Source organism: Vulpes lagopus, chromosome 2, assembly GCF_018345385.1.
Source record: "Vulpes lagopus strain Blue_001 chromosome 2, ASM1834538v1, whole genome shotgun sequence".
Lineage (NCBI taxonomy): Eukaryota > Metazoa > Chordata > Mammalia > Carnivora > Canidae > Vulpes > Vulpes lagopus.
Genome location: NC_054825.1, coordinates 115,251,690 through 115,276,758, shown reverse-complemented (window position 1 = coordinate 115,276,758; position 25,069 = coordinate 115,251,690). Strand labels below are relative to the sequence as shown.

The 25,069-nt window shown below is 44.1% G+C and overlaps 1 protein-coding gene across 1 annotated transcript in view; it reads right to left on the bottom strand.

Moving 5' to 3' along the window:
- The window catches only part of SLC35F1 (solute carrier family 35 member F1), a 395,559-nt gene extending 370,490 nt beyond the window's left edge, over nucleotides 1-25,069 (bottom strand). The window contains exon 1 of the mRNA XM_041746574.1: nucleotides 24,461-25,069. Coding sequence (XP_041602508.1) covers nucleotides 24,461-24,630 — 170 coding nt within the window. The 5' untranslated portion in view covers nucleotides 24,631-25,069. The remainder of the gene's footprint in view (nucleotides 1-24,460) is intronic.

Below are 25,069 nucleotides of genomic sequence, written 5' to 3'. Positions count from 1 at the left end.
GAAGTTTGCTTAGGTCCTATGCTTCCAATCAGAGAAAAAAATGTAGATTTCTATATTTAAATTCTATATAGTTTAGGGCTGACTTTCCCTTCAAACAGGCCAAGACACTTAAAACACAAAAATGGCTTCAAGGAACTTCCACCCCTGGGGAACATGAAACTGTCACACACAGTCCATCCCAGGAGGTTTCCACTGGGGAGTCTCCTTTGCAGGGAGCTGTCAGTGGCAGGAGGCCTGAGGGTGGCGGTTGCCCTCCCTCATCCTGCTTGTTCTAGTGTAACTTTTCATCATGATGCCTTCCTACTCAGGGTTAAACCAGGCAGTACCAAACACAGAGCTGAAGGTTTTGGATCTAGGAATTAGACCAGGAATAAGCATATCACCCATGCCAGGCCCAAGTCATTTTCTGGAATTGCTCTAAGGCCGCAGAAAAGCAAAGTCCCTTTCCACTGTGCTCGCTGAGTTGGAGGATGTAAATGCTGCCTTCCTCATGGAGAAAGCCTGTCTACAGAATAAAACTTAAAGGAAATAAGTAGGCCCATGTGGTGGAGCAAAAGGCAGAGTCCTGATGACATCCTTTTAGCCCCTGGATCCAGCTGCACCTAAAGCTAGTCACCTCAGACTTCCCCAAAACATGGGACAATAAATTGAATTTAAACAAAATTAAAAATAAATAAAAAATTTTTTAAAAACATGGGACAATAAGCTACAGCCCAGCTTGAGTTAGGTTTCTGTCCCTGGGAGGAAACAGAGTGGCATCTACTTCTCTCCGCTGTACAGACGCCACAGAAAAGCGTAGGCTTCAAGACCAAGCTCTAGCAATGTCACTCCAGGTCTGTGTGACTTTGGGCAAGGGAGCCACCTTTCTGACTCAATAGCTTCATCTTTAAAATGGAGATGAAGGTTTCAGAGGATTGAACATGATCATCTATGTGAGGCACTTGGCACAGTGACTGATAACGTAGGGATGCTGGGGCACCTCAGTGCTGCAAACATCACTATCGCCATCATTATCACCATCACTCTGACAGTCAATTTGATGTGTCAGCTCAGCGAGGTTATCACGCCCAGTTATCGGGTCAGGCACTAGTCTGAAGGTTGCTACCAGCGTATTTATAGAGGTGATTGGCATTTACAATCAGTTGACTTTAAGTAAAGCTGATTACCCTGGATAATGAGGGTGGGTCTCATCCAATCAACTGACGGCTTTCAGAGTAAACACTGAGGTTTCTTGGAAAAATAATTTTGCCTCAAGACTATAACAGAAATCTGTCTGAATTTCCAGCCTGTTGTACTGCCCTAGAGATTTTGGACTTGCCTGATCCCATGGCTGCGTGAGCTGACTCATTAAAACAAATTCTCTCTCCCTCTCTCTCTTTCTCATTCCTTCTCTCTCTTCCTCTCTCTCTCTCTCTCTCTCTCTATATATATATATATATATATACACATACACATATATTTATGCATATATAAAAATACATATATATGCATATACATAACATATATACATATAAGATATATATTTATATGTATGATACATAAAAATACATTTAATATATAGTGTATTAAAATACTTTTATTTTATATATAGACATATATATTTATACACACACACACACACACACACACACATCTCTCCTGACTTATATAATCATGACTTGTCTAGGTGCTCCCTAACCCCTTGGTGGTAGTGGTCAGAAGTGATCCAGAATGGCAGGCGATGTACAGATCACTGAAGTAAGCCACTGGTATATTTGATTGACTTCCACTACTGTTCTCCAAGAAGCAAGACATTTCTAGGCTGTCTTCATCCAAGACCTAAGTATGGTATCTCACAGTGGTACATATGAACAAAGAGCAAACTGCTATTGGTGGCTCCCACTTCCTCAGTCTCTGGCATGGATCTAAGGTGTGATTAGAAATTTACCATGGGAAATAACTGCTCCAGAGGCCCGGTTCTCATCTCAGAACTGTGTAAAGCTTTAAGTCATGGTGTTTTTCCCAATTCATTTGGAGGGGATCTGTTTGTTTTTAAGCAATGCACAAAGAAAACTGATTGGCTCTTTCCTGACTCATAAGTATGGACATCTTGAATTATAATCCAAGGCTCTGGGTACAGAAATGGATTCAGACTAAGGAAGCTGAAAGCAACGCATCATCTCCAGTGATGCAGAGCAATCTCCTCCACGTTCAGCAGGGAGCAGCGTCCACCTGCCATCTCCTTCCTCCACCCACACTCCGTGGATGGCATTTCCATCTTCTCTCTTCTTTACTGCCCACTTACGATGAGGCCGTGCAAGGCACTTCATCTATTTTTCTCTTGATTATTCTTTCCCACAATCCCCTTTTCTACTCAGCAAACACGCATAAAGCAGCATGTTCCTGGATGAAAAGAATGAAAGTTACATATCTGGGATGCAATGGAAGCAGAAGGAAACCCTGCCAAAGGCCTCTTAAAAGCTGCCACACCTGCTGACTAAACACAGCCGCCTCCGTAGCCCAAGGGAAGAATCCATTCTTCTCTTTCAAACTCTGGCTTGAGAAATCTCTTCCATGAATCAGTTCATCAGCCATTGATTAATCTCTCTCATTAGCTTCTCTATTAATTGCAAGAGAAATACAAGGCTGCTTTGTAGGTGGCAAAAGAAGGGAACCCAACCCATCATGTGCCTATGCCTCAGGCAAAAATTCTGCCCCCAGAACTCAAAGCTCGGAGGAAGCCCGTGCATCTCTCGGTAGTCATTTATTCAACAAATATTTGTTGAATATGATTATCTACTACATGACAGCTGTTCTACAGGATTTAAAAAAACAAACAAAAGCCCCTGCCGTAAAACAAATACACCTGTTCCTTCCCTTCATCTGGAGCTTCAAGGTGTGTCTGGGAAGAATGCTGTCACTGCAGAGAAGCCACAGGTTTTAGGAAGCCCTTGCTCCCAGCATCTCTTGGGTCTGGGCCTCCTCTCCCTGCCCTGTGAGTTCAACATCCCTTCTCTCCTCTTTTTCTTACCCAAAACTCAGCATGCCTTCCATTATCATTTTTTGTCTTGATTTCTATTTCTTTACCTTTTAGGAGCAAGTACTATTGGAAACTGCCTATACAATAAATACCAGTCCTGCTCCCAAAGAAAATAAGATGTTCGTGTGACTCTCAACTCCCAGACTACAAAGGAACTCAGACAGAAAACTCTTCTGCCTTCATTCTGTGCCCCTTCCTTACATATTTATTAGCTCAAGTATTGATAATTATAATGGCTAACATGTTCCAGGCATGGCGCCAAGAGCTATAAATACATTATCTTAACTCTTCCCAATGACCCTATGAGGTAGGTGTTTTTGTTGTAATTTCACAGATGATGAAACCAAAATTCAGAGAATATAGGTGACTTGCCCGAGGTCATGCCATTGTTATGCCAAATAAAATCAAACACCCCATAAGCCCAATTCACCTTTCTCCTAAGTAGTAATTAAATCAAGACCCATGGCTTCAGAAAAGAGCAGTTAGAGGGCACCCAGGTGGCTCAGATGGTTAAGCGTCTGCCTTCAAGTGAAGGTCATGATCTCAGGGTCCTGGGATCAAGTCCTGCATCTGGACTCCCTGCTCAGCGAGGAATCTGCTTTTTCCTCCCCCTTTGCCCCTCTCCACTGCTTGTGTGCTCTCTCTCTCTCTCTCTCTCTCTCAAACAGATAAAAATCTTTAAAGAGAGAGAGAGAGAAAGAGGGAGAGACGAGGAGTGCATCATAACTCGCCATTTCTCCTCTGGAACTGTCACCTCCCAGGGTGCAATAATCTTGCTGTGTTCAAATTCAGTGTATACTGCTGGCAGCCAGAGCCTATGAAAATGCAAATTGGTCATGTCATTCTTCTGCTTGGAGCCTCAATAGTGCTCAGTGCTCTTAAGGTAAAACACACCCAACTGAACAAACTTCCCAAGCCCCCCATGATCTGGCCCCTACCTACTCCACCATCGTTCTCCCCAACATGTGGAGCCTCAGCCATCTGAACTGCTTCCATCCCCCAGAATGCACCATGCTTTCACCCGCACACTCTTCTGAGGTGTCGTTTACTCTAAAACACCATTCCCTATAAAACCCTGCCACACACACACACACACACACACACACACACACACACATTCCTCTCTCTTCTGGCTAAGTCTTCCTCATCCTCCAGTTACCAGTTTAACTGTCACATGCTCAGATGCCTTCCCTAATCCCTCATATCAGGCACTCCATGCTTCTCCACTATACCCTGTGAGATCTTTCCTACACATGGTGCCTCGCACCAGCCTGGCACAAAGCAGACTCAAAATAAATGCTTATCAAACAAATGAATAAATGGCTGATGTGATGGGGAGTCTATCATCCAACACTCCAATCTCCTCAATGTATTTGTCTAATCTGAGCCAGCTCAGAACTACCAAAGGTGCCACAGACTGGTATGGATGTCCATGACCCCCACCAGTCACAGGAGCCCCTTCCTTCTACTCTGTGCAACTGTATCCTAGAAGATCAACCCTCCGTACTACACACTGGAGCAGATGGCCTCTGCTCTTCCTTGGCACAGGCGTCCATACTGAAAGAGATGAAAAGGCCTTGGCTAGTATTGATAGAAAGTCGTTGGTTTCAGGGCAGCGTGAGAGAGGTGTGTATCAGTCAAAAAAGTTCTCAACTGCAAGTAAAACAAATTTCAACTTAGGCTGGCCTAAACCATTAAAGATATTTATTATGCCACATAATGGAAGTCCAGCGATAGAGCAATAATCTCTAAGCAGGTGGCACTTCACTTAGTTGCTCCACACTGTCTTCAAGGATACAGGCACCTTCCCTGTCTCCACTCTGCTGCCCTCAGCATTGGTGACATCCGAAGACTGGTTTCCTTCATGGTCATAAGGTGGCTGACCGTAAGAGCCAGTAGCAAGACAGATGTTTTCTTGATCACATCCAACAGAGAAAGAAAAATCTCTTCCCCCACCATCAAATGTAAGTGCTTCCCTTCAATCTGATTGGGCCTGTGCCTGCCCCAAGACAAACAACAATCTTCCAGCCCCAGAATCTAGATGAATACCAAAAACTAATTGGCTTATAAGAACCATCTGGGGCAAAATGGATGCACTAGTGATGGAACCAACAAGACACTTTGGAGGAAAAAGTCTCTGTTGCCAAGGATAGAAGCAAAGGAGTACACTTCTTTGCATCTAACACCACTATATTTTTCTCTTTCTATTTGCAACGGCTCCCGAAGATGTCACATGTAAATACTCCATATCCCTTTTGAATGTGTGGTTGTATTTCTTCTTGCTGACACTAGCTTCTCTCCAAGTTAATCATCTTCTTCTGCAGACATGCTTATGTTGAGTCAGCATTTAACATTTCGAGGCTTACTGCTTACAGCAGCGACAGAAACTGCTTCACTCAACCCTGCGCAGAGGCAATACAAATGACAGCAAGAATGCAAGCCAAATGACTTCATTACTCTTTTTTATGTACGCAGATCTTTGATAATGTCATAAAGCAGAAGTCTCATCACTCCACGGTGAATAAAACGTCCCGCCTTAGTAATGCAACAAAGGCTGGAGAGAGGAGGGAAAAAAGGCTGTTACAGTTAGTAACCCTCTGGCACTGTCCTGCTCCTCGATGGGTCACATCTGTGTGTTCTACAGCAGAAATTTAAAAGCCAACTAAGCTGACACTTTTAGGAAAAATATTATGCTAATTTCCATTCTATTCAAGTGCAGATAACTTGTCAAATTATCCTGAGTCCACCTTTGCAGGCAGGGCTTATCTAAATATGCTGAGGTAACAAATCATTCTCTGGTTGGAACTCTAATTCAACTTAACTGTCTATATGGGCTCTTTGCCCCCAGGACACAAGCACACATGAACCACTCCTAAAATGGCTGGCCTGTCATTTTATTTGGAGGTACCAGCACACAAAGAAGAAAGACTACATATATGCTTTAAAAATAAATTTCGTTTGATTTGTCAGAAGGTCTTTGGGTTTTACTGTCAAGTATCATCATACACCATAAGAGCTGTACAGGGATTTAGTGACCACGGATTTCAAATGACATGTCAACATTCTTAGAGCTGGTGCACAGATACATTCTCCAACATTTATTCACCAGTATGCCTCTGAAAACCTGGGAGGTGATGCTTGACCATACTGGTGGAGAGCCCTGGACATACTCCAAAAACAGCAAAGTTGATCGCTGGTGCTCTCCCATGCTTGTGGGTTCTTCTCCTCCAACCAAAAATGCTTATAGCTCTCTAGTTGCACAACTTCCCACACTATAAAAATCCAACCAGACCTTCTTGCATGCCCAATGTCCCACGTTCCAAAGATACCTTCAAGTAATGATCCTATCCTTCCTTCTGACTGATTTCAGCTCTTTAGAGGAAAGCAGCTTAATTGATTGACTGAAATAATAACTGATTAACTAGATTAAAGTATACTTGAGAGTAGAGACCTAATCTTACATGTTTGCATCTCCTAACCACACTTAGGACTATGCTTTCCCCACAGCAGACATCCAAAGGATACAAATCTAATCCTGTTTAATTTTCCCAGGGTGATGTATCTGAAGAAGAAATCTATTTCAAATTAATTTCTGACTGGTAGAAATTATTTAGGAAAATATTTGGGGATGGTAATAAAAAATGTTGTTCTCCTTTCTCCTAGCCTACTTTGAGCTAGGACTTCTAACTACCATATATCCTTCTTACTGTTCCTTCCCAGACCACTATAAGTACACCATTAATTCATCAAACAAGTATTACCAACATCCATTATGTTCAAGGGCTCTGCAGAGCACTGGGCAGAAAGCAGTAAACCAGCCAGGCATGGGCTCTACTCTCATGCAGTTTCCTTGGCAATCGGTCTTGTTCTTCGCTATTTTTTTTCTCCAGGCTTTATACCTGCCAGTATGATGATGATGATGATAATAATAATAAGATTGAGTAGGACTTCTATATGTCAAATGCTGTTCTAAGTGCTTCATATATATATGTCTTATATGTAATACTTATATTATATATATTATATATTATATATAATTATATAGTTATATAATATGTGTGCATATATTTATTATATATAATAATTATAATAATATATATTATATATTAGTATTATATATATGTGATGCAACAAAGTGATGCAACAAAGGCTAGAGGGGGTGGGAAAAGGCTGTTACAGTTAGTAACCCTCTGGCACTGTCCTGCTCCTCAAAGGGTCACATCTATGTGTCTACAGCAGAAATTTAAAAGCCAACTAAGCTGACACTTTTAGGAAAAATCTTATGCTAATTTACATTCTATTCTAGTGCAGATAACTTGTCAAATTACCCTGAGTCTATATAAATATAAATATAAATATAAATATATATATGTGTGTGTATGTATTTCTTTTAGTCCTCAACAGAACTTGTGAGCAGATAAGAAACTAAGGTCCTCAAGATCAGAACACTAAGATGCTAAAGGAAGTAGACTAGCCCTTTTTTTGTTTTGTTTTGTTTTGTTTTGACTAGCCCTCTTCTTAACCTCTGTTGCTTAAAACAACCTTTAAGTGACTTACATTTTAATTTTACAACTGATTACCACACAGGAAATTTCTTGGCAGATAGAATTAAAAATTTTAGGAGAAAAGCACTGATAGACGTGTGTTGAATTTTAAAGTATGAGAAGGACTTAAGCAGCGCACCTTGGCACTTTCCTAACTCTGGCATCACTCAAATTATCTTTCTATCCTTTTCTATATCCCCTACCATCCCATAGGTCAATTAAAAAAAAAAAACCTAAAACTAAAATCCATTGAGTACCTATTCTGTGCCAGGCACTATCATTCATTGCTTTGCTTTATTCATTTCCTAAGATCAAAACAGTTTCACAGAGAAAGTTAGTGATTCAGCAAAATGAGGAATTTGACATGGAATGAGGGTGTCTTTGATTCATTAATACATCACATGTCTTCTGTGCCTTTTTTCCCTTGTTCACTTGCTAGCATTTCCTTAAGAGAGGCCAGAATCAACGTTCTATGCCTCATGAAGACAATTACTTTAATGGTTAAGATAGCACAGCAGTATTAGAAATGCAAGGCTAATTCTCTGCAAGCCTTCCCTTTACCCTCCACCCCACCACCAGCATTCAATTTCCTTATGTATTTCACTGTAAAAATCTTTTGTTCTTTGTATATGTCTTTCTTCCCCAACCACCTTTTGGAAGAGTTTGTGGTAGAATGCGTCAGCCTGAAGAAGTTCCTTTTTTAGCAAGAGTGCCCTGTAGACTCTGGCCCTTTATCTGCTTCCCCAGTTGCAACCAAAAAGGAGGAGAACCCTCAGGTTCTTAAACCCAATGAACTGTTGTCTGGTTGTGACAAAGGGAAACAGGAGATAACAATCTGGTAAGAAAAGTTTTTTGTGGGGTGCCTAGGTGGCTCAGTCGGTTAGGCTCCCTCTCCCCTCTGCTTGTGCTCTCTCTCACTATCTCTTTCTCTCTTAAATAATAAATGAAATCTTTAAAAAAGAAGAAGAGTTTTGTCTTGTATCTCAATTCACCAACCCATAGCCCAACAAACTGCAGTCTTGGCACAGCAGCCCGTGCTGCATCCATTCCCTTTTGCATACTTTATATAATCACCACTTTTGACAAATTGATATCCAAAATGAGTGATCTGATACCCATTGCTATAAATGCTTTAAATGGTGCTTTCCTTCTGTCATAGTCAAAGGCATACTCTCAGGTTGCAATTAACTTTGAGGCTAGGGAGGTAATAATTATGGTCTCTTTGCATTGGACATAAATGAGTCCATTTATCAGCATTAGAGTTACAAATGATCAATCTTCTAAAAGCAGCGCAAGCAAGCACCTCACTGCCTATATATTCCTTTAGGATCAAGAGCACCCAGCTTTCAGTAGGGAAGTCAATCCAAAATGCATGTATCCCATCAGGCCCAGGAAATAAATGGGAAGCATCAAGGTAAAAAGGATTGTTTTCAAAAGGAAGGACAAGGAGGAGGAAGAGGGCAGGAGGAGGAGAAGAATTTTGCCTGAAAGACACAAATCACACAAACTATTAGAATCACAGTAGGGAGATAAAGGTAAATTTTTAAAGTCACCCAACTCATTACCACCCGGAGCACGGAGTGTGGTAATAAAACTATCCATGGCTGGGGGAAATGTGGGATGCGTGGGGAAGAATTCTTATGGGGTGGCTGTTCTATAGGCACATTCACCCTTTTCATATACAGCTAGCTCATAGGTAATTCCACACTGAATATTTTTATTTTCTTAGATGATACCAATTCAGTATGGCTCCAAAATCTTCTTCAACCAACTCTCAGCCAAAAAAAAAAAGGGGGCGGGGCATGGTAAGGATATCTGAGGACTGTTTTTAAATTTTTTTTTAATTTTTATTTATTTATGATAGTCACAGAGAGATAGAGAGAGAGGCAGAGACACAGGCAGAGGGAGAAGCAGGCTCCATGCACCGGGAGCCCGATGTGGGATTCGATCCCGGGTCTCCAGGATCACGCCCTGGGCCAAAGGCAGGTGCCAAACCGCTGCACCACCCAGGGATCCCCTGAGGACTGTTTTTAAACTATTCCAATAGAAAACGATCATCTACCAATTGGTTTGTATGTGTGTTATCATAAAAAAAAAAAACAGCAGAGCAAGACAGAAAGAGACAGATAGATAGACAATGACTGATTGCAAATAATATCTAATATACATTACTTGCAGAGCATGATACATAGTATATTATGTTCGATATTTATATACCCCAGAAAGATTCAGAAAGGAAAAGTAGGAGACCAAGATAGGGTCAGGATCCCATCTTCATTTCATTTGTTTGTCTTATCTGGGAACTCATTTTGCCAGACATTAACCATCCTAGACATTATGCTGAGATCTAGAAGCAGCCTTAAGAGGTGACTGGGGGAGCTTTGGTTGCCCAATCCCTCCATCAATGGCTGGGGTCTCTACAGATAAACACACAATCTTAATAATTATTGTGTTCTTGCTCTGCAAAGTCAGCTTCAGGACGAGTCCCCTGACCCTGCCTCCCAACCCTCTCCACCAGCAATTCCAGAGCAACCACTGAATGAAGTCACCAGACCACGAATTTCACTCCAGCACTCACTGGGTGCTGGTGGTAGCTTGTGTTTGGCTGGTTTGCTCCATAACTAGCTCAAAACCGCCTTGCGCTATTTTCAAAGACAGATCCCCTCCTATCAGACCGGCTTGAATCCCACTGGCCAAGCCTGGCAGTCCTGGAGGGGCAACAGTTAATTTTGTGGAGCTGCAAGGATCCCTCCTAGCTCTCTGTGAGGACGCACACCGTCCAGAACAGATCCCCCTCCCCCCACCCCCCTTCCTCTGTCCTCCCACACACACCTGCCCCCACCTCACAGCCTCCCTGTTTGCAAGCAGTCACCTGACCCTGGGATCTTCCGAAGCCCCTCACCACCCACAGGCCTTCAGAGCCGCCTGTGAGGCTATCTGTTGAGGAAAGGGCCCTCTCTGAGAGCGCAGTGTTTCTCCTGCCTACAGCAGGATACAGATAGGGACAGAGACTCCAGCCATCCCCGGGAACCCAGTGTCACAAAGAGCTCCTCTGATCCCGCTGGCATCTGGGCTTCCCCTCATTAGCACATTAAAGCTGCTCTGTCCCTTCCCTCAGAGCCGCTCTGTCTGTCCCACTGACGGCCTCTATGGAGCCTTTTAGGCCCACGCTCATTTAGAAACCTCCCCGGTTCAAGAGGCACTAACCCCTTCCCGGAGCCTGTCAAGCTCCTTCACAAACCACAGGTACCTCCGGAGCACTCTCGCTCGGAGAGGCGCGGCCAGACAGCAGGACAGACGCCGCCTGCCAAGTCGGTCTTCGCAAGAAGAGGCTTTCTTAAAACAGAACAACAACAACAAAAAATTTTTTTTAATTATACCTAGCTTTCAACAAAGAGTACCCATTGAAGTAAACAGACTTGTGCTTTGCTCACAGATGGGTGGCTTCCCCTTCGGATTCCGACTGACAAGGCTCAGGAGGAAATCCCGCAGGGCCCGCGCTCCGGTCCTCACACGCGGGAGGCGGCGGGGAGGCGGCGGGCAGCATCCATCACCGGCCTGACGACGGCCGTGACGACGGCCGAGGCCTGGAAAGCCGGCTCGCCTTTGGCCTTTGGATTTTGTGACCAGGATAGACCACGGCGTGGCGCCTGGCCAGCATTCCCAGCCCGCAGCCCGGATGTTACTTCATTTAAAAATCCCCCCCAAAATGCAATGGGAAACGAAGGCCTAGGATTACTTTAACTAGTTTCCAAGTGAGGAAGTTGAGGCCCCAAACTCAGACAGAGCATGTATCAGTCACATTCTGAAGGGGACACCATCACGCCAGTAGCCCAGACACAAAAATCTCTGAGTGACTTTTAATCCCCTCTTCTGTCTCTCCCACCTTATTACCCAATGTAATCAGGACCCAAATCCTACTGAGCTCCCCCAAATATGTCCCGTACCAATATCCTGACTTCTTCAAAGCTGAACTCACAGATGGTTGCTGCCGGCCGCGTCACTCGGGCCCAGATCCGTCTCTGAGTCCACCCTGCCCAAGGCAGACTTCTTTCTGCCCATCACACCCCCCACCTCATCCCTTCCACAAACATCAAGCACACAGCGCTGCCCCTCAATCCTACTATCCTCCTTTCATATATTCCCTTTCTGACTCTTCAAAATGACTGTTGCCCGTTTCCCTCTGCACAAATGCCCTGCAGGCCTCCCCCGCACCCAGCTCCTCCGTTCTCAATGGACATCCTTGCCTCAGAGCTCTCAGAGAAAGCGAAGCAGCCAGCCAGGAACTGACTTCTATTCCCATCACCAAACCTACCAAATCTCCTTCCTTCATGCCCACAGGTGCAGCTCTGCTCTCTCGAGGACAGTGTCCTGGTCCTCTCCAAGGCCAACCTCTCCCCCTTGGATCCCGCCATCTTAGCCTTCTCAAGGCGTTCCCTCCTTCCCTCATATGCAGTTTTCCCTTAACACCATATCTTACCCTTCAGCGCACAGACCTTTTGTGTTATCTCCTCTATTAAGAGACTTTCCCTTTGCCCCTCATTAGGGCAAAACTTCCCAAGAGTTATGTTCTGTAGCCCTCACCTCACTTTCCCTCGCCAGCCACTCCATCCAGGCTTCCCTGTGCACCTCCACTCTGAACCTCTGCCTTTCACGGCCCCCAAGGTTTCCACATTGCTGGGCCACTCGCTGCCCATTTCTCTGTCCTTCCCTTAATCACCTCAGCACAGGGCACCACTTATTTCCTCCCTCCTCCTTCCTTCCCTTAGGCTTCCGAACACTACACTCTCCTGTTTTCTCGGGCACTTCAGACCACTCCTCCTCCAGTTCCTTTGCTGGGTCCTCCTCCTCTGACTCAGAGGCTGATGCGCTGCCCAGTGTGGGCTCCCTCTTGTCCTCTCTCTACACTTTGTCTCCAGATGATCTCATCTGGGACCACCCTTGTGACTCCCAAATGCAAATCCCCAGCCCCTGCGTTCTCCCCAGAATCCTAGACTCCAGCTGTCACTGCACATTTCCGCTAAACGTTTCTAACTGAACTTGCTGGAAGTCAATTCCTGACTTTCTCCCATATTTGTTACTCCCCCTGTCTTTCCCATCTTAGACCATGGCAGTAGCACCTTCACTCACCTGGTTTCTCAAGCTCCCCAAGCTAGAATTTTTCTTTGCTTTTCCCTGTGCAGCCTCATCAAGTCACTCATCTAGTCCCATAGACTCCATCTCCCAACGCAGGTCACTCCAAGACACAATTGTTTCTCTCTACCACCATTGCTACCCTCTAGTCCAGCCCCCAACATCCCTTTCCTCCAGGAACCACTCACCTCTCCCACAATCCATTCTAGCTGGTCTTTAAAACATTAACCAGACTACTCTTTCACTGAATACCTTCCAGTTGCTCCCCCATCCCACTTAGAATACAGCCCAAGCTCATCTCCTGACCCCTGAGGCCCTAAAAGATCTTATGAGTCCGTTCCCCAGGAGCTCTTCCCCTCCTCTGCTCACTGCCATCCTGCACTCCTGTCTTCCTCTCTTTCAGCACACTATTCCTGCTTGTCTCATCTTAGCATCTCTGCCTGGAGTGACCTTCGTGTGGCCAGTTCCTCCTGGCCATTCCGATCTTAGCTTCAATGTCACCAGAGAGAGAGAGAGAGGCCTCTTCTGATCCCTCAAGTTAAAGCACCACCCACCGGCTCTCTGTCACCTCCCTCCACTTTAATCCTCTGTGTGGTATCTAGCACAACTGGATATCTTTCTTAGTATTTGTTCATTGCCTGCCCCAACTCCAATGCTGTCACCAGAAGAGTGAAGGTCTCTTATGTCTTGCTCCCTACAGTATCCCCATTATCCACATGATGCCTCTTACCTGGCTCGGTAATTATTTGTTGAATGGCGGCACAGCTCTTAGTCTGTGCTCCTCAGAGCTTGAAGGGAAGCCCTACCAGTGGCTCTGCCACTCAGGCTAGCAACCCTCCCTTCTGTTACTTAGACCTAGAATATGCTCTTTTTCACTTTGTGATCCCTGGAAAGTAGCATCTCCACTCATACCCCATTCCGGGATGCTGTGCTGTACCACCCCTCACTTTAAAAAGTTATCCTGCCCAGCATTTAAGGTGGGAGCCTCAACCCAGGCTGTTTGGGTTAAGCCCTCGATACTTAATGTAGCTCTCATCAGTGTCTCCACATCACCAGATTTCCAAGGCCACGACCAGCACCAGCCTAATGCCACCACTATGAGGAACCCCTTCTCCATGATCAGATATACTTCCACACTCACTGTTGAATCCAGACTCACTGTTGTCCCCTCTTGGATGTTGGGTTGGGACCAGTGCCTCTCAAACTTTCTACCATAAGGTATCAGTTGCTTCTTTCAATTCCTTGCAGGTAATACTTTTGTAAAATGCAATTTTAAAAACCAACTGCTGGAAAAATAAAATGACAAAAAACAAAAACTTATCAGAATACATGACCCGATTTTTAATATTACAAGGAAAGACATAAAAGTTCCGTCACACATCCACATGCAGAAGAATGAAACTGGACCACTCTCTTTCACCATACACAAAGATAAACTCAAAATGGATGAGAGATCTAAATGTGAGACAAGATTCCATCAAAATCCTAGAGGAGAACACAGGCAACACCCTTTTTGAACTTGGCCACAGTAACTTCTTGCAAGATACATCCACGAAGGCAAAAGAAACAAAAGCAAAAATGAACTATTGGGACTTCATCAAGATAAGAAGCTTTTGCACAGCAAAGGATACAGTCAACAAAACTAAAAGACAACCTACAGAATGGGAGAAGATATTTGCAAATGACATATCAGATAAAGGGCTAGTTTCCAAAATCTATAAAGAACTTATTAAACTCAACACCAAAGAAACAAACAATCCAATCATGAAATGGGCAAAAGACATGAAGAGAAATCTCACAGAGGAAGACATGGACATGGCCAACATGCACATGAGAAAATGCTCTGCATCACTTGCCATCAGGGAAATACAAATCAAAACCACAATGAGATACCACCTCACACCAGTGAGAATGGGGAAAATTAACAAGGCAGGAAACAACAAATGTTGGAGAGGATGTGGAGAAAAGGGAACCCTCATACACTGTTGGTGGGAATGTGAACTGGTGCAGCCACTCTGGAAAACTGTGTGGAGGTTCCTCAAAGAGTTAAAAATAGACCTGCCCTACGACCCAGCAATTGCACTGTTGGGGATTTACCCCAAAGATTCAGATGCAATGAAACGTCGGGACACCTGCACCCCGATGTTTCTATCAGCAATGGCCACAATAGCCAAACTGTGGAAGGAGCCTCGGTGTCCATCGAAAGATGAATGGATAAAGAAGATGTGGTTTATGTATACAATGGAATATTACTCAGCAATTAGAAACGACAAATACCCACCATTTGCTTCAACGTGGATGGAACTGGAGGGTATTATGCTGAGTGAAATAAGTCAATCGGAGAAGGACAAACAGTGTATGTTCTCATTCATTTGGGGAATATGAATAATAGTGAAAGGGAATATAAAGGAAGGGAAAAGAAATGTTGGGAAATATCAGGAAGGGAGACAGAACATAAAGACTCCTAACTCGGGGAAACGAACTAGGGGTGGTGGAAGGGGAGGAGGGCGGGTGTGGGAGGGGAATGGGTGACGGGCACTGAGGTGGACACTTGACGGGATGAGCACTGGGTGTTTTTCTGTATGTTGGTAAATTAAACACCAATAAAAGTTAATAAAAAAAAAAAAAAAAAGTTCCGTCACATATCTATAAATATTTCTAAATGCTCACTCTTGATTTCATGTTCATGTCTGCATTCTGGTTACACAGTTTCTGAATCGGCGCAGGTCCTGGGACCACAGTCTGAGTAGCTGGCTGCTGTCCTCCTGGCTGTGTGTCTAGTTCACGCAACACCTTGTGTTTCTTCTGCCCTGATGAGCAGATCCCTTCCTTGAGGCAACTTTTAAATAACCTTTCATAAAACAAATACTAAATAACCACAATGTTGCAGACACTGTTGGGTACTTTCTCCAAAATAATCTAATCTTCCTTTTCCTGTTCTAGGACCAGATTCTGTCCAAACTACAGAACTTCCTTCTACCTGCCACCATCCCATTTAGACTCTTTTCTCCTCGCCCCTAAATGGCTATGGTAGCTCATAACTTGTCCCCCATACCCAACCCCTCCCCTCTTCATTGGTCCTACAGACTGGGTTCAGAATATCATGTTTAGGCACATCTCTGATCATGTCCTTTCTCTATTCAATAACCTGCAATGGTAATAATCCACAGAGTGAAGTCTAACTCCTTATCGGAGCACCTAAGGGTGCCCATTGTCTGACTCCATCCTACCATTCCAACCTTACTTCACTCTAGACCTTCTTTACCCCCACATAATATTGTCAAACTGGACACTTACTATCTCACCCCATATTTGGTTTCATCCCTTCTACTACCCCTCTTCTTCCACATGGTTCTTTCCTATCCATCTGTTATGTATTGAAAGTTTATGTCCCCTCAAAGTTCATGAATTGAAGCCCAAATTCCCAATGTGATGGTATTTGGAGGTGGGACCTTCAGAACGTAATTGGATTTAGATGAAGTCACAAAGGTGGAGCCCCCATGATGGAATTAGTGCCCTTATAAAAAGACACAGGAGAGGGATTGCTCTCTTGCTCTACAAATCAAAGATATGAGAAGATGGTTGTCTGCAGGTCAAGAAGGCCACCCCCAGACACTAAATCGGCTGACACTCTGATCTCAGACTTCGCAGCCTCCAGAACTGTGAGGCATAAAAGACTATTGTTTAAGCCACCTAATCTATGGTATCTTGTTATAGCAGCCCCAAGAAGACATTATCTCTCAATGCCAAAGGCAAATGCCATCCCTGAACCTTCCCACCCTGTTTACAGTCTAGTGTGGGCTCTCTGTCCTCTGTAGTCCTATAAAAGCACTAAACTATATGACCACCAAAAATTGGTTTTTCTCTCTCCCTCTAACAGGATGATAATATAACTACTTTTATTATTATAAGAATAATGTGATATAAATTTTATAATATAAAAATGTATACTTTATAATGTAAAATTTAAGAATTTGATCCATTGTCTACATGCTGATTTTAACTCAAATACTCTCAATAGATTGTATCAAATTATATAAGAAAGCATGCAGTCCTTCCACTAACTCATCCTCATGCTGTTGTCATATTTTAAATCTCTCTTACTTGCAACACATGAACATGTATCCAAGGTCCCTCAAACCTGAGTATGCATCTGTCATAATGTTAATATTGTCAGGAATCTCTCTTTTCTTTTTTTGTTTGCTTATTTTTAGGAAATTCTATTTTCCTGACTTATATAGTATTGACCTTTGATAGGATCATCCTGTAATGGCAGAATGAAATTCAAATCTATTCTCCTTTTTCCCCTAACGTTCTTAAGGTTGATAAACATTAATGGCTATTCCTGATTTTTTTAAAGTCTTAGATGAAACAAATTGTATTGTATTCATCAAGAAAGATCGACCTCTGGACTCTGTGTACACTTCAAGTAATTTTATTATGGGTTCAGTCTTCCTCTTGAGTAGTCTGCCTAGAGGTGAAACAGCTAAATTATGGGGGAGTTTTTTGTACACCTCTGTTAGATCAGCTTGAAAATCTAATCATTTTTGATAGGTGATGTATGTTACTGTTATTTCTACTTTACTTAAATTGTTCCCTTGATAAATTATCTTGAAAGGGTAATAACAGTTAGAAACTCTACCAATGGTACCCAAGAGTCCTCTTCAGCCCATACCTATCTGGTTCACTACCTTGATCCTGCAGTGCCCAACTTATAGGAAGAACTCAATAAATATTCATTGAATAAATGAATGAATGAATGAGAAATCAGTAAAGTATTTGTCTTATACAATAGATCAGTACTTTCACTAGCTCAAAATCAGGGATGATTTAGGAATTGTAGCCCTGTAACTCTAAATATGGACATAATTAGATTGATGTGGTTTTTGTAAAATCCCATGTTTATTCAGTTCATAGTAGGTTTCCCTAATTAATTTGTTTAAAATGGCAAGAATTGGTGGTATAAATATCAGAACTTGCAAAATGGTACTTTTTCAAGCATCACAGAGTCATATACATAAATTATCATTAGAGAAAGTTTAGAATTTAATTCCAGTAGAAAACAATATTTAAAAAATTTTAATGAGTATTCTTAAACAAATTACATTTATTGCCATTGACTGGAGCATGACATTTTTCTAAGAAAATATCTTCTAAAACATATTTATTTTTATTGTTTTCCTTGGCATTTCCAATGAAATTTCTTCCTAACTATTGTGCATTCAAGTAGTCCCTGTATAAGGTCAAAACGATAGAATGAGAAGTTCAGCATGGATTGCAGAGTGAACAATTTATTTATAGGACTTTAGTATCTAGACATCTGGAAACATATAATTAGACATTACTCATAAAAATTCAGGTTATAGATTATAATGATTAACTCCCAGTAGCAGAACATATGTCATGTTACCCAGTTAGATTCTGAGGTCTCTGAGGCCAAGAATAATATTTTGTCATGTATGTGTCCTCCAGAAGAGGGCTCAACACTCAGTAAGAGATTAAGAACAAATAAACACAGAAACATCAACTGGGTATAAAAGCAGTCAATGGAATGGAAGAAAATATTGGTAAATCATATATCTAATAAGGGGTTAATATCCATAATATATAAAGAACTCCTACAACTCAACAACTAAAAAAAAAAAAAACAAAAACAAAACAAATAATCCAATTTAAAAATGAGCAAAGGACTTAAATCAACATTTCTCCAAAGAAGACATACAAATGGCCAAAAAGCATAAGAAAAGCTGCTCAATATCATTAATCATTAGGGAAACGCAAATCAGAACCACGATGAGACATTATTTCACATCCATTAGGATGGCCAATATCAAAACACACACACACACACACACACACACACAGTAACAAGTATTGGCAAGTGGCAAGTACGTGGAGAAATTGGAACTCTTATACACTGTGAGAATGTAAAGTGGTGCCACTTCTATGAAATGGTGCCACTGCAATGAAAAACTCCAAGAAAAAAAAAAAACTCCAAGAAATAAAAATAGAGTCACCATACGATCCAGCAATCCCACTTCTGGGTACATATCCCAAAAAATTGAAAAGAGGATCTTGAAGATACATTTTCACTCTCATGTTCATTGCAGCTTTATTCACAACTGCCATGGGATGGAAGCAAGCTAAATGTCCATCAACGGATACATGGATAAAGTAAATGTGGTATATACATACGGTGGAATATTATTCAGACTAAAAAAGGTAAGAAATCCTCTCACACGGTGGTACAACGTGGATGAACCTTGAAGACATTATGTTAAATGAATCAAGCCTGTCATAAAAAGACAAATACTACATGATTCCATTTATATGAGGCATCCAAAACAGTCAAACTCTTAGAAACAAAAAGTATAAAGGTGGTTGCCAGGGTCAGTGTGGAAGGGAAAAAGGGGTGTTTAATGGATTCAGTTTCAGTTTCAAGATGATAAAATTCTAGATGTCTGCTGCATGACAGTGTGCATACAAATAACACTACTGTACACATAAAAATGGTTAAGATGGTAAATTTCATGTCATGTGGTTTGGCCATTAAAGATAAGAATAAACGAATGTATACTTGTATGTGTTTGCGCCTCAGTCAAGAAATAGGCAAAATATTTGTGAGGTATTTCTCCACGTGGCTACTGGAGTTTAACTTCCTAAGAATACTTTTTTTAGAAACATAATTAAGAATTAATGTGCTTGAAAAATGTACAGTGAATGCTCACTGGCCTGAACTCAAACTAATGAGTTTGAGAAAGCTAAGCTAAAACCTGGTGGTGGTATTCTCACATTCTGCATTCTACTTTTATGAGAAATGGCAATTAAATAATAAATCAGCTCTTGCATTAGATAACCTTAGAACTATATGAGCAGCCAACTCAATTTCCTATATCATCTGCATCTACAGCAGTGTTTGGCAAAAATAGACTTCTATTATGATGACCCTGAGACGTTGAAGATCTTGAAAGGAAAATTATGCAAAGAGACGTCCATTTTCTTACACATTACTTGGAAATGTATCATCTCTATCCCACATAAACCAAATATTCCTTTAATATAAATGCTCATTTCTCCAAGCCCTCTGTATAAAAAATAAGCATACGGGATGATCTTTTATTTTCATAATTTTGTCCTCTGGTTAAAAATAAATGCATCCTTCGACATCTTTTGTTTACTACTGATCTTAGAAATGTCTGTTTTTGATCACACCACCCGGTTCCATTTGGAATATTGTATATCAGTTATACTCATTACTAGTTGGTCTTCCCTTTTGTTTTGACATCTGTTAGAAGCAGCAGCTTAAGAAAGAGCCTCACTATCAATTTTTCAACAAGAGCTTTCTGACTTGATAAAGGATCATCTAAATTATGTCTTCATCAACTGTACCTATTAGTTCAAGCATCATCCTGTTCCTTGGCAGCCATTCTGTTAGTTTACCATATTCTGTCCACCTTATTTAATGACTCATGATATATGTGATATGCACATATTGTCCTATCTTACACAGGTAACTTCCCATGTTGATTTTATTTAGGCTTGCTACCAACTCTCTATGTATCCTCCTTAATGTTTCTTGGTTTTCAATTCAAAAATTCTTCAGACGTTTTAAAATTAATAAAATGAATCAAAACGTAAATTGGAAATCGGTTCCAAATCAAACGAATGGATGACCCAGCGTCACACGAGTGGATCCATTTTAGTGATTAGATATCCCTACTACAAGACTCGAAAAGGCAGAAACCCCTTTGTAACTTGAGACAACACAATGAATGTCTTGTGGGGAAGAAAGTGGGTCAAAACTAGAAATTCACAGTCATTTTTGTTAAGATCTGAAAATAATATTCAACTGGGAAACGATAAATAAAACCATACGCATGCAAAACACCAAACAAGCAACTACTTGTTTTTCACAAACATTTCATTAAGTGATCATTTTAGAAGAGTAAATCTCTGGCTACTCTATAGACTAGTGTCTACTCCTCTATCTTTCTAAGAAATCTACCAGGATTCAGCAGTTCTTGTGAAAGCGTCATCAACTGTTGCCCTTGAGGTGTTTTCTTTTTTTGTCATATACTGCTTGCCCATGACAGGGTAATAAATATTATTCCCTGCTAAGAAATAAATGAGGAAGAATTTGCCATATGTTTTCCTTGCTTGAACTGATACATTATTCTAAACCCTTGAGAATGAAAGAAATAACAATTATCTCAGCATTGGAATCATCTTGGATTTCCTGTGTCCTACTGCCAAAACAATTTTGAATACCACAGGGAGAAGAATGTGACACATCCCATTAACTGATTTTTAAAAATTACCTGGCACCTCCTTTTTCATCAAAATCTTGGATACTATTAGATCCTAATCTAATTGCTTTACAGAAAGTGAGTTATCAATGAGATGCCCAATTTTCATGTACAAAATGCAGCAATCCAATTCTACAAGCTTATAAAAATTGGGGGGTGGGATGCTGAGGAGCTATACTGAGGAAAGTAAAATGATGCAGGACAACATCAGGCAGATTACACTAAGGTAACACTACATTTTCATTCTACGCTTCTTGAGAATAAGTTCCTACAATTAATTATTAATCAGTACTTTTCTTTTTACCTATCCCTGGATAGATATAGATAGCATATGTGTTTGCATTTCTTCCTCTGGGTTGGCAGGTAGCTATTGTTACAGACTGCCACCAGTGGCAAGCAAATCATGGGCTTACGTTGCTCATAGTCTAACTAATGATCTCCATCTCACTGCACCATCCTCAGACTGTCAGCACTGCCCCTTTGGCCCAATGGGATGCTAAGAGCTAACTCACAGTGGTGCAATGTCCCATTCTGTCACTGAAGAGACTACTGGCCAGCTCACAGCAATAGAATGCTGCCAACCATAAATCTGCATGCCAAAAGTTGGAGGGATATTTTTTTATATTGGCTCTAAACTTCCAGATTTGCAACCTCACTTTCTGCTAACAGCTAACTTGCTGCATGCCAGAAGCAAATGAAAAAAAGCAACTGAAACCCAGAGGACAGTAAGTTGATAGGGCAACGCAGGTAGAGGCTACAGAAATATTAAGGAAAAATGAAGAGTAAAAGAAGAAGAAAAAGAAGGGTGATAAAATGATCATAAGTTTTGAGAAAATGGACAATGCTTATGATTTGGCCCCAGTGGCCCAGCCTGATAACTATTACTGGCTAGATCCATCATACTTGGAGGGTTCAAACTAGAGGGGAGCCACAGCTAAATGCTGGCACAAGATCTCCAAAATTCCAGTTTCCTCCCACACTGTTGCTTGTAGAGCCCACTCAGCAGCCACTACCAATGGCCTCCTGTTGACATAATCAAGGCGCAGAAGCCAACCTCATCAGCATGCTAATGAAATTATTCCATTGAGATTTCTATATTTAATCTTTTTTTCAGTCTCCGTACCAAAGATGCTCCCTCTCAAAAGAAATCTTTTCGGGATCCCTGGGTGGCGCAGTGGTTTGGCGCCTGCCTTTGGCCCAGGGCGCGATCCTGGAGACCCGGGATCAAATTCCACATCGGGCTCCCAGTGCATGGAGCCTGCTTCTCCCTCTGCCTGTGTCTCTGCCTCTCTCTCTCTCTCTCTCTCTCTCTCTCTGTGTGTGTGTGTGGGGGGGGGGGGGACTATCATAAATAAATAAAAATTTATTTAAAAAAAGAAATCTTTTCTTCTCTCCCTTGAAGGATAAGGAAAGACCATTAACTCAATACAAAATACTACGTTGAAAATTCTCAAGAATTCTGAAAGACAACTAAACGTTTTAGTTGAAGTGGGAAGGCTACTACCCTAGATAGGTTCCCATTCACAGATGCGCCTGTGATGACATGTCATTGACCCAATCTTTCCATCTAAAATCTTCCTCTAAAAATTGGGACTAGTACAGCTCATGTCACGCAGATCACTGAAGGCTTAGTAAAACACAAAGTTCTACTCTTGATGTACTAGGACTTCATTTGCTTGCGATGCTCCCACAGACCCACCTCAGGCAACAAAAATCCACTGAATGCATGAATTCATGCAGAGCTTTATACTCGCCCAAGTATTTTCTTTAGTATTATCTCATGACAAGAGCAGGAAGACAGGTATTATAAAACACATTTTACAAATGCAGAAACCGAGACCCAGGGAGATGCGCAGCTCTGCCCGGGAGCCACGTGGCTAGTTACTGGCTGCTGAGAGATGATGACAACCAAGTCTCCTCGGTGATCTTTTTATTCCGGACTCTAAGACTCATTAAATACCAAGAAACAATCTGCACGGAATCAAGAATAACTTAGAATCAAGGAAAGAAAAATGAACGCTTGCACCAGGTTTTTTTTTTTCCTTCCAGTTTGATGACGGACAGTGATATTTAACATACTCTGCTTAAAAATCTAAACATCCAATGCCAAGATATTTACAATTCAAAAAAAAAAAACCACCGAGAGGTGTTCATGAGGACTAGGAAACCCACATACTATGTACCAAGCCAGCATCTTCTTGATTTGCTCTGGTCGCTTTTAAAGTGTAATATTCTGGAAGGTGTTGTCCTAACCTACAACTTGGAGGAAAGTAGAGGCTTGACTTCCTATTAGCAACTCATAATCTCCTCCAACGTGAATTTCTTGTGGTGTCCTAGTACATGGAAACCTACTGAAAGCTCACATACACGTCAAGTCTTCACTAGGCGTCTCCAATGGTTTGGGATTTGTTATACCTGATTTAAACCATGCTCCAAGCTTCCACTTCTGTACATATTTTTTGCTCCCACTACAGCTTGCAGCCGCGCGGGGTCCTATGCAGAGCCCCACGGGGGACTCGGCTACGCAGAGCACCGCCGCGCACAAACCTGTATGACCAGGGCGACCTTAAGAGTCCCCCGCACCGATGCATCCAGAAGGCACACACGCACTCGAATAGAAACACGCAAAACCAATTACCCGATTTTTCCTTTTTTTTTCTTTCTTTTTTTTTTAAGCGTCAGCTCTTCGACCATTTCAAGTTACTTAAGTAGAAAAAGTGCCTTTCGCCCAACAGTTGCGCCAGGGCCCGCGTCTACGCGTCAACCCGGGTTCCCCTCCTAAAACGCCTCGTCCTTGGTGCGTCCACTGCGCAGCTCCCAGCGCGGTCTGCGCTCGCCTCCCCGGGCTCCGGGCCGCCCCCGCGCGCACCTTCCTCGCAGGTCCTCGCGCCCCGCCTGGGTCCCCCCGGCCTCCAGCTCCGCGCTCCCGGGTCCCCGCGTGCGCGCGGGCGAGCGGCCACTGGAGGGTCGGACGGCGAGCAGCGGGGCCCCCGCCGCGACCTCGTGCCCCCGCCCCCGCGTGGAGGCTGGAGACCTCGGGCCCGGGGCGGGCGACCGCGCCTTCCCGCCTGCGCCCGCGCCCCCTGGGGGGGGGTCCCTCCATCCCTCCCTCCCTCCCTCCATCCCTCCCCCCATCCCTCCCGCCCTCCGCGGTCCCCGGGGCGCAGAGCCGGGGTCCAGCGGGTAACGGGATGTGCACGCGCGGGGACGCGGCGCGAGTGCGGACCCGCCTCTCCGCGAACTCCCGCCCCGGACCCGCCGGCGCCGGCCGCCCGCGCGCCCCAGGGCTCCGCGCTCCGCTCCGGGACGAGCTGCCACGGCCTCCCCGCGGGCTCCGGGCGCACCGTCGCCGGGCGCCCTGCGAGTCCGTCCCGAGGGGCCTGGGGGCCGGGGCGGGGGAGCCCCAGCCCGCGCCCCGCGCCCCGCGCCCCGCGCCCCGCGCCCCGCGCCCCGCTCACCTGTTCAGCACTTTGCGGATCCGCTGGCGGACGCCGGCCCGGGAGGAGGCGGACAGGCTGCCGCCGCCGCCGCCCTCGGCCGGCAGGTTCTCGATGGTGCTCACCACATGGTTCGGCGGGGCCGGCGGCGGCGGCTGCAGCGGCTGCGGCGGCGGCTCGGCGGGGATCATCGCGGCGGAGGCGGCGGCGGCGGCGGCGGCGGCGATCAGAACGCAGCCGGGCGCATCGTGCGCCGGCTCGGAGCCCGGGAACGCGCAGGGGACCCGGCCGGGCGGCCGCGGCCCGGGGAGGCGGCGCTGCCTGCGAGGCGGCGAGGCGGCGAGGCGGGGGGCGGGGGGCACCGGGGACCCGCCGCTGCGGCCGCCGCCGCCCAGCCCGCCGCTCACTCCGCTCCCGTCCGGGTGCGCGCCCCTGTCTCGGCCGCCGCCGCCCCGGCTCCTCCCGAGCCGCGTCCCCAAGTCCGGGCGCGCCCGCCAAGTGGCCGGGGAGGGGGTCGGCTCAGCCCACCCGCGCGGAGACCGCGGCTGGGGCTCCGGGCTTCGCGTCCCTCCCTCGGCGCCCCGGTCCCCGCACGCCCGGGCAGCTGCCGTCTGTGTCTCCCGGAGTGAG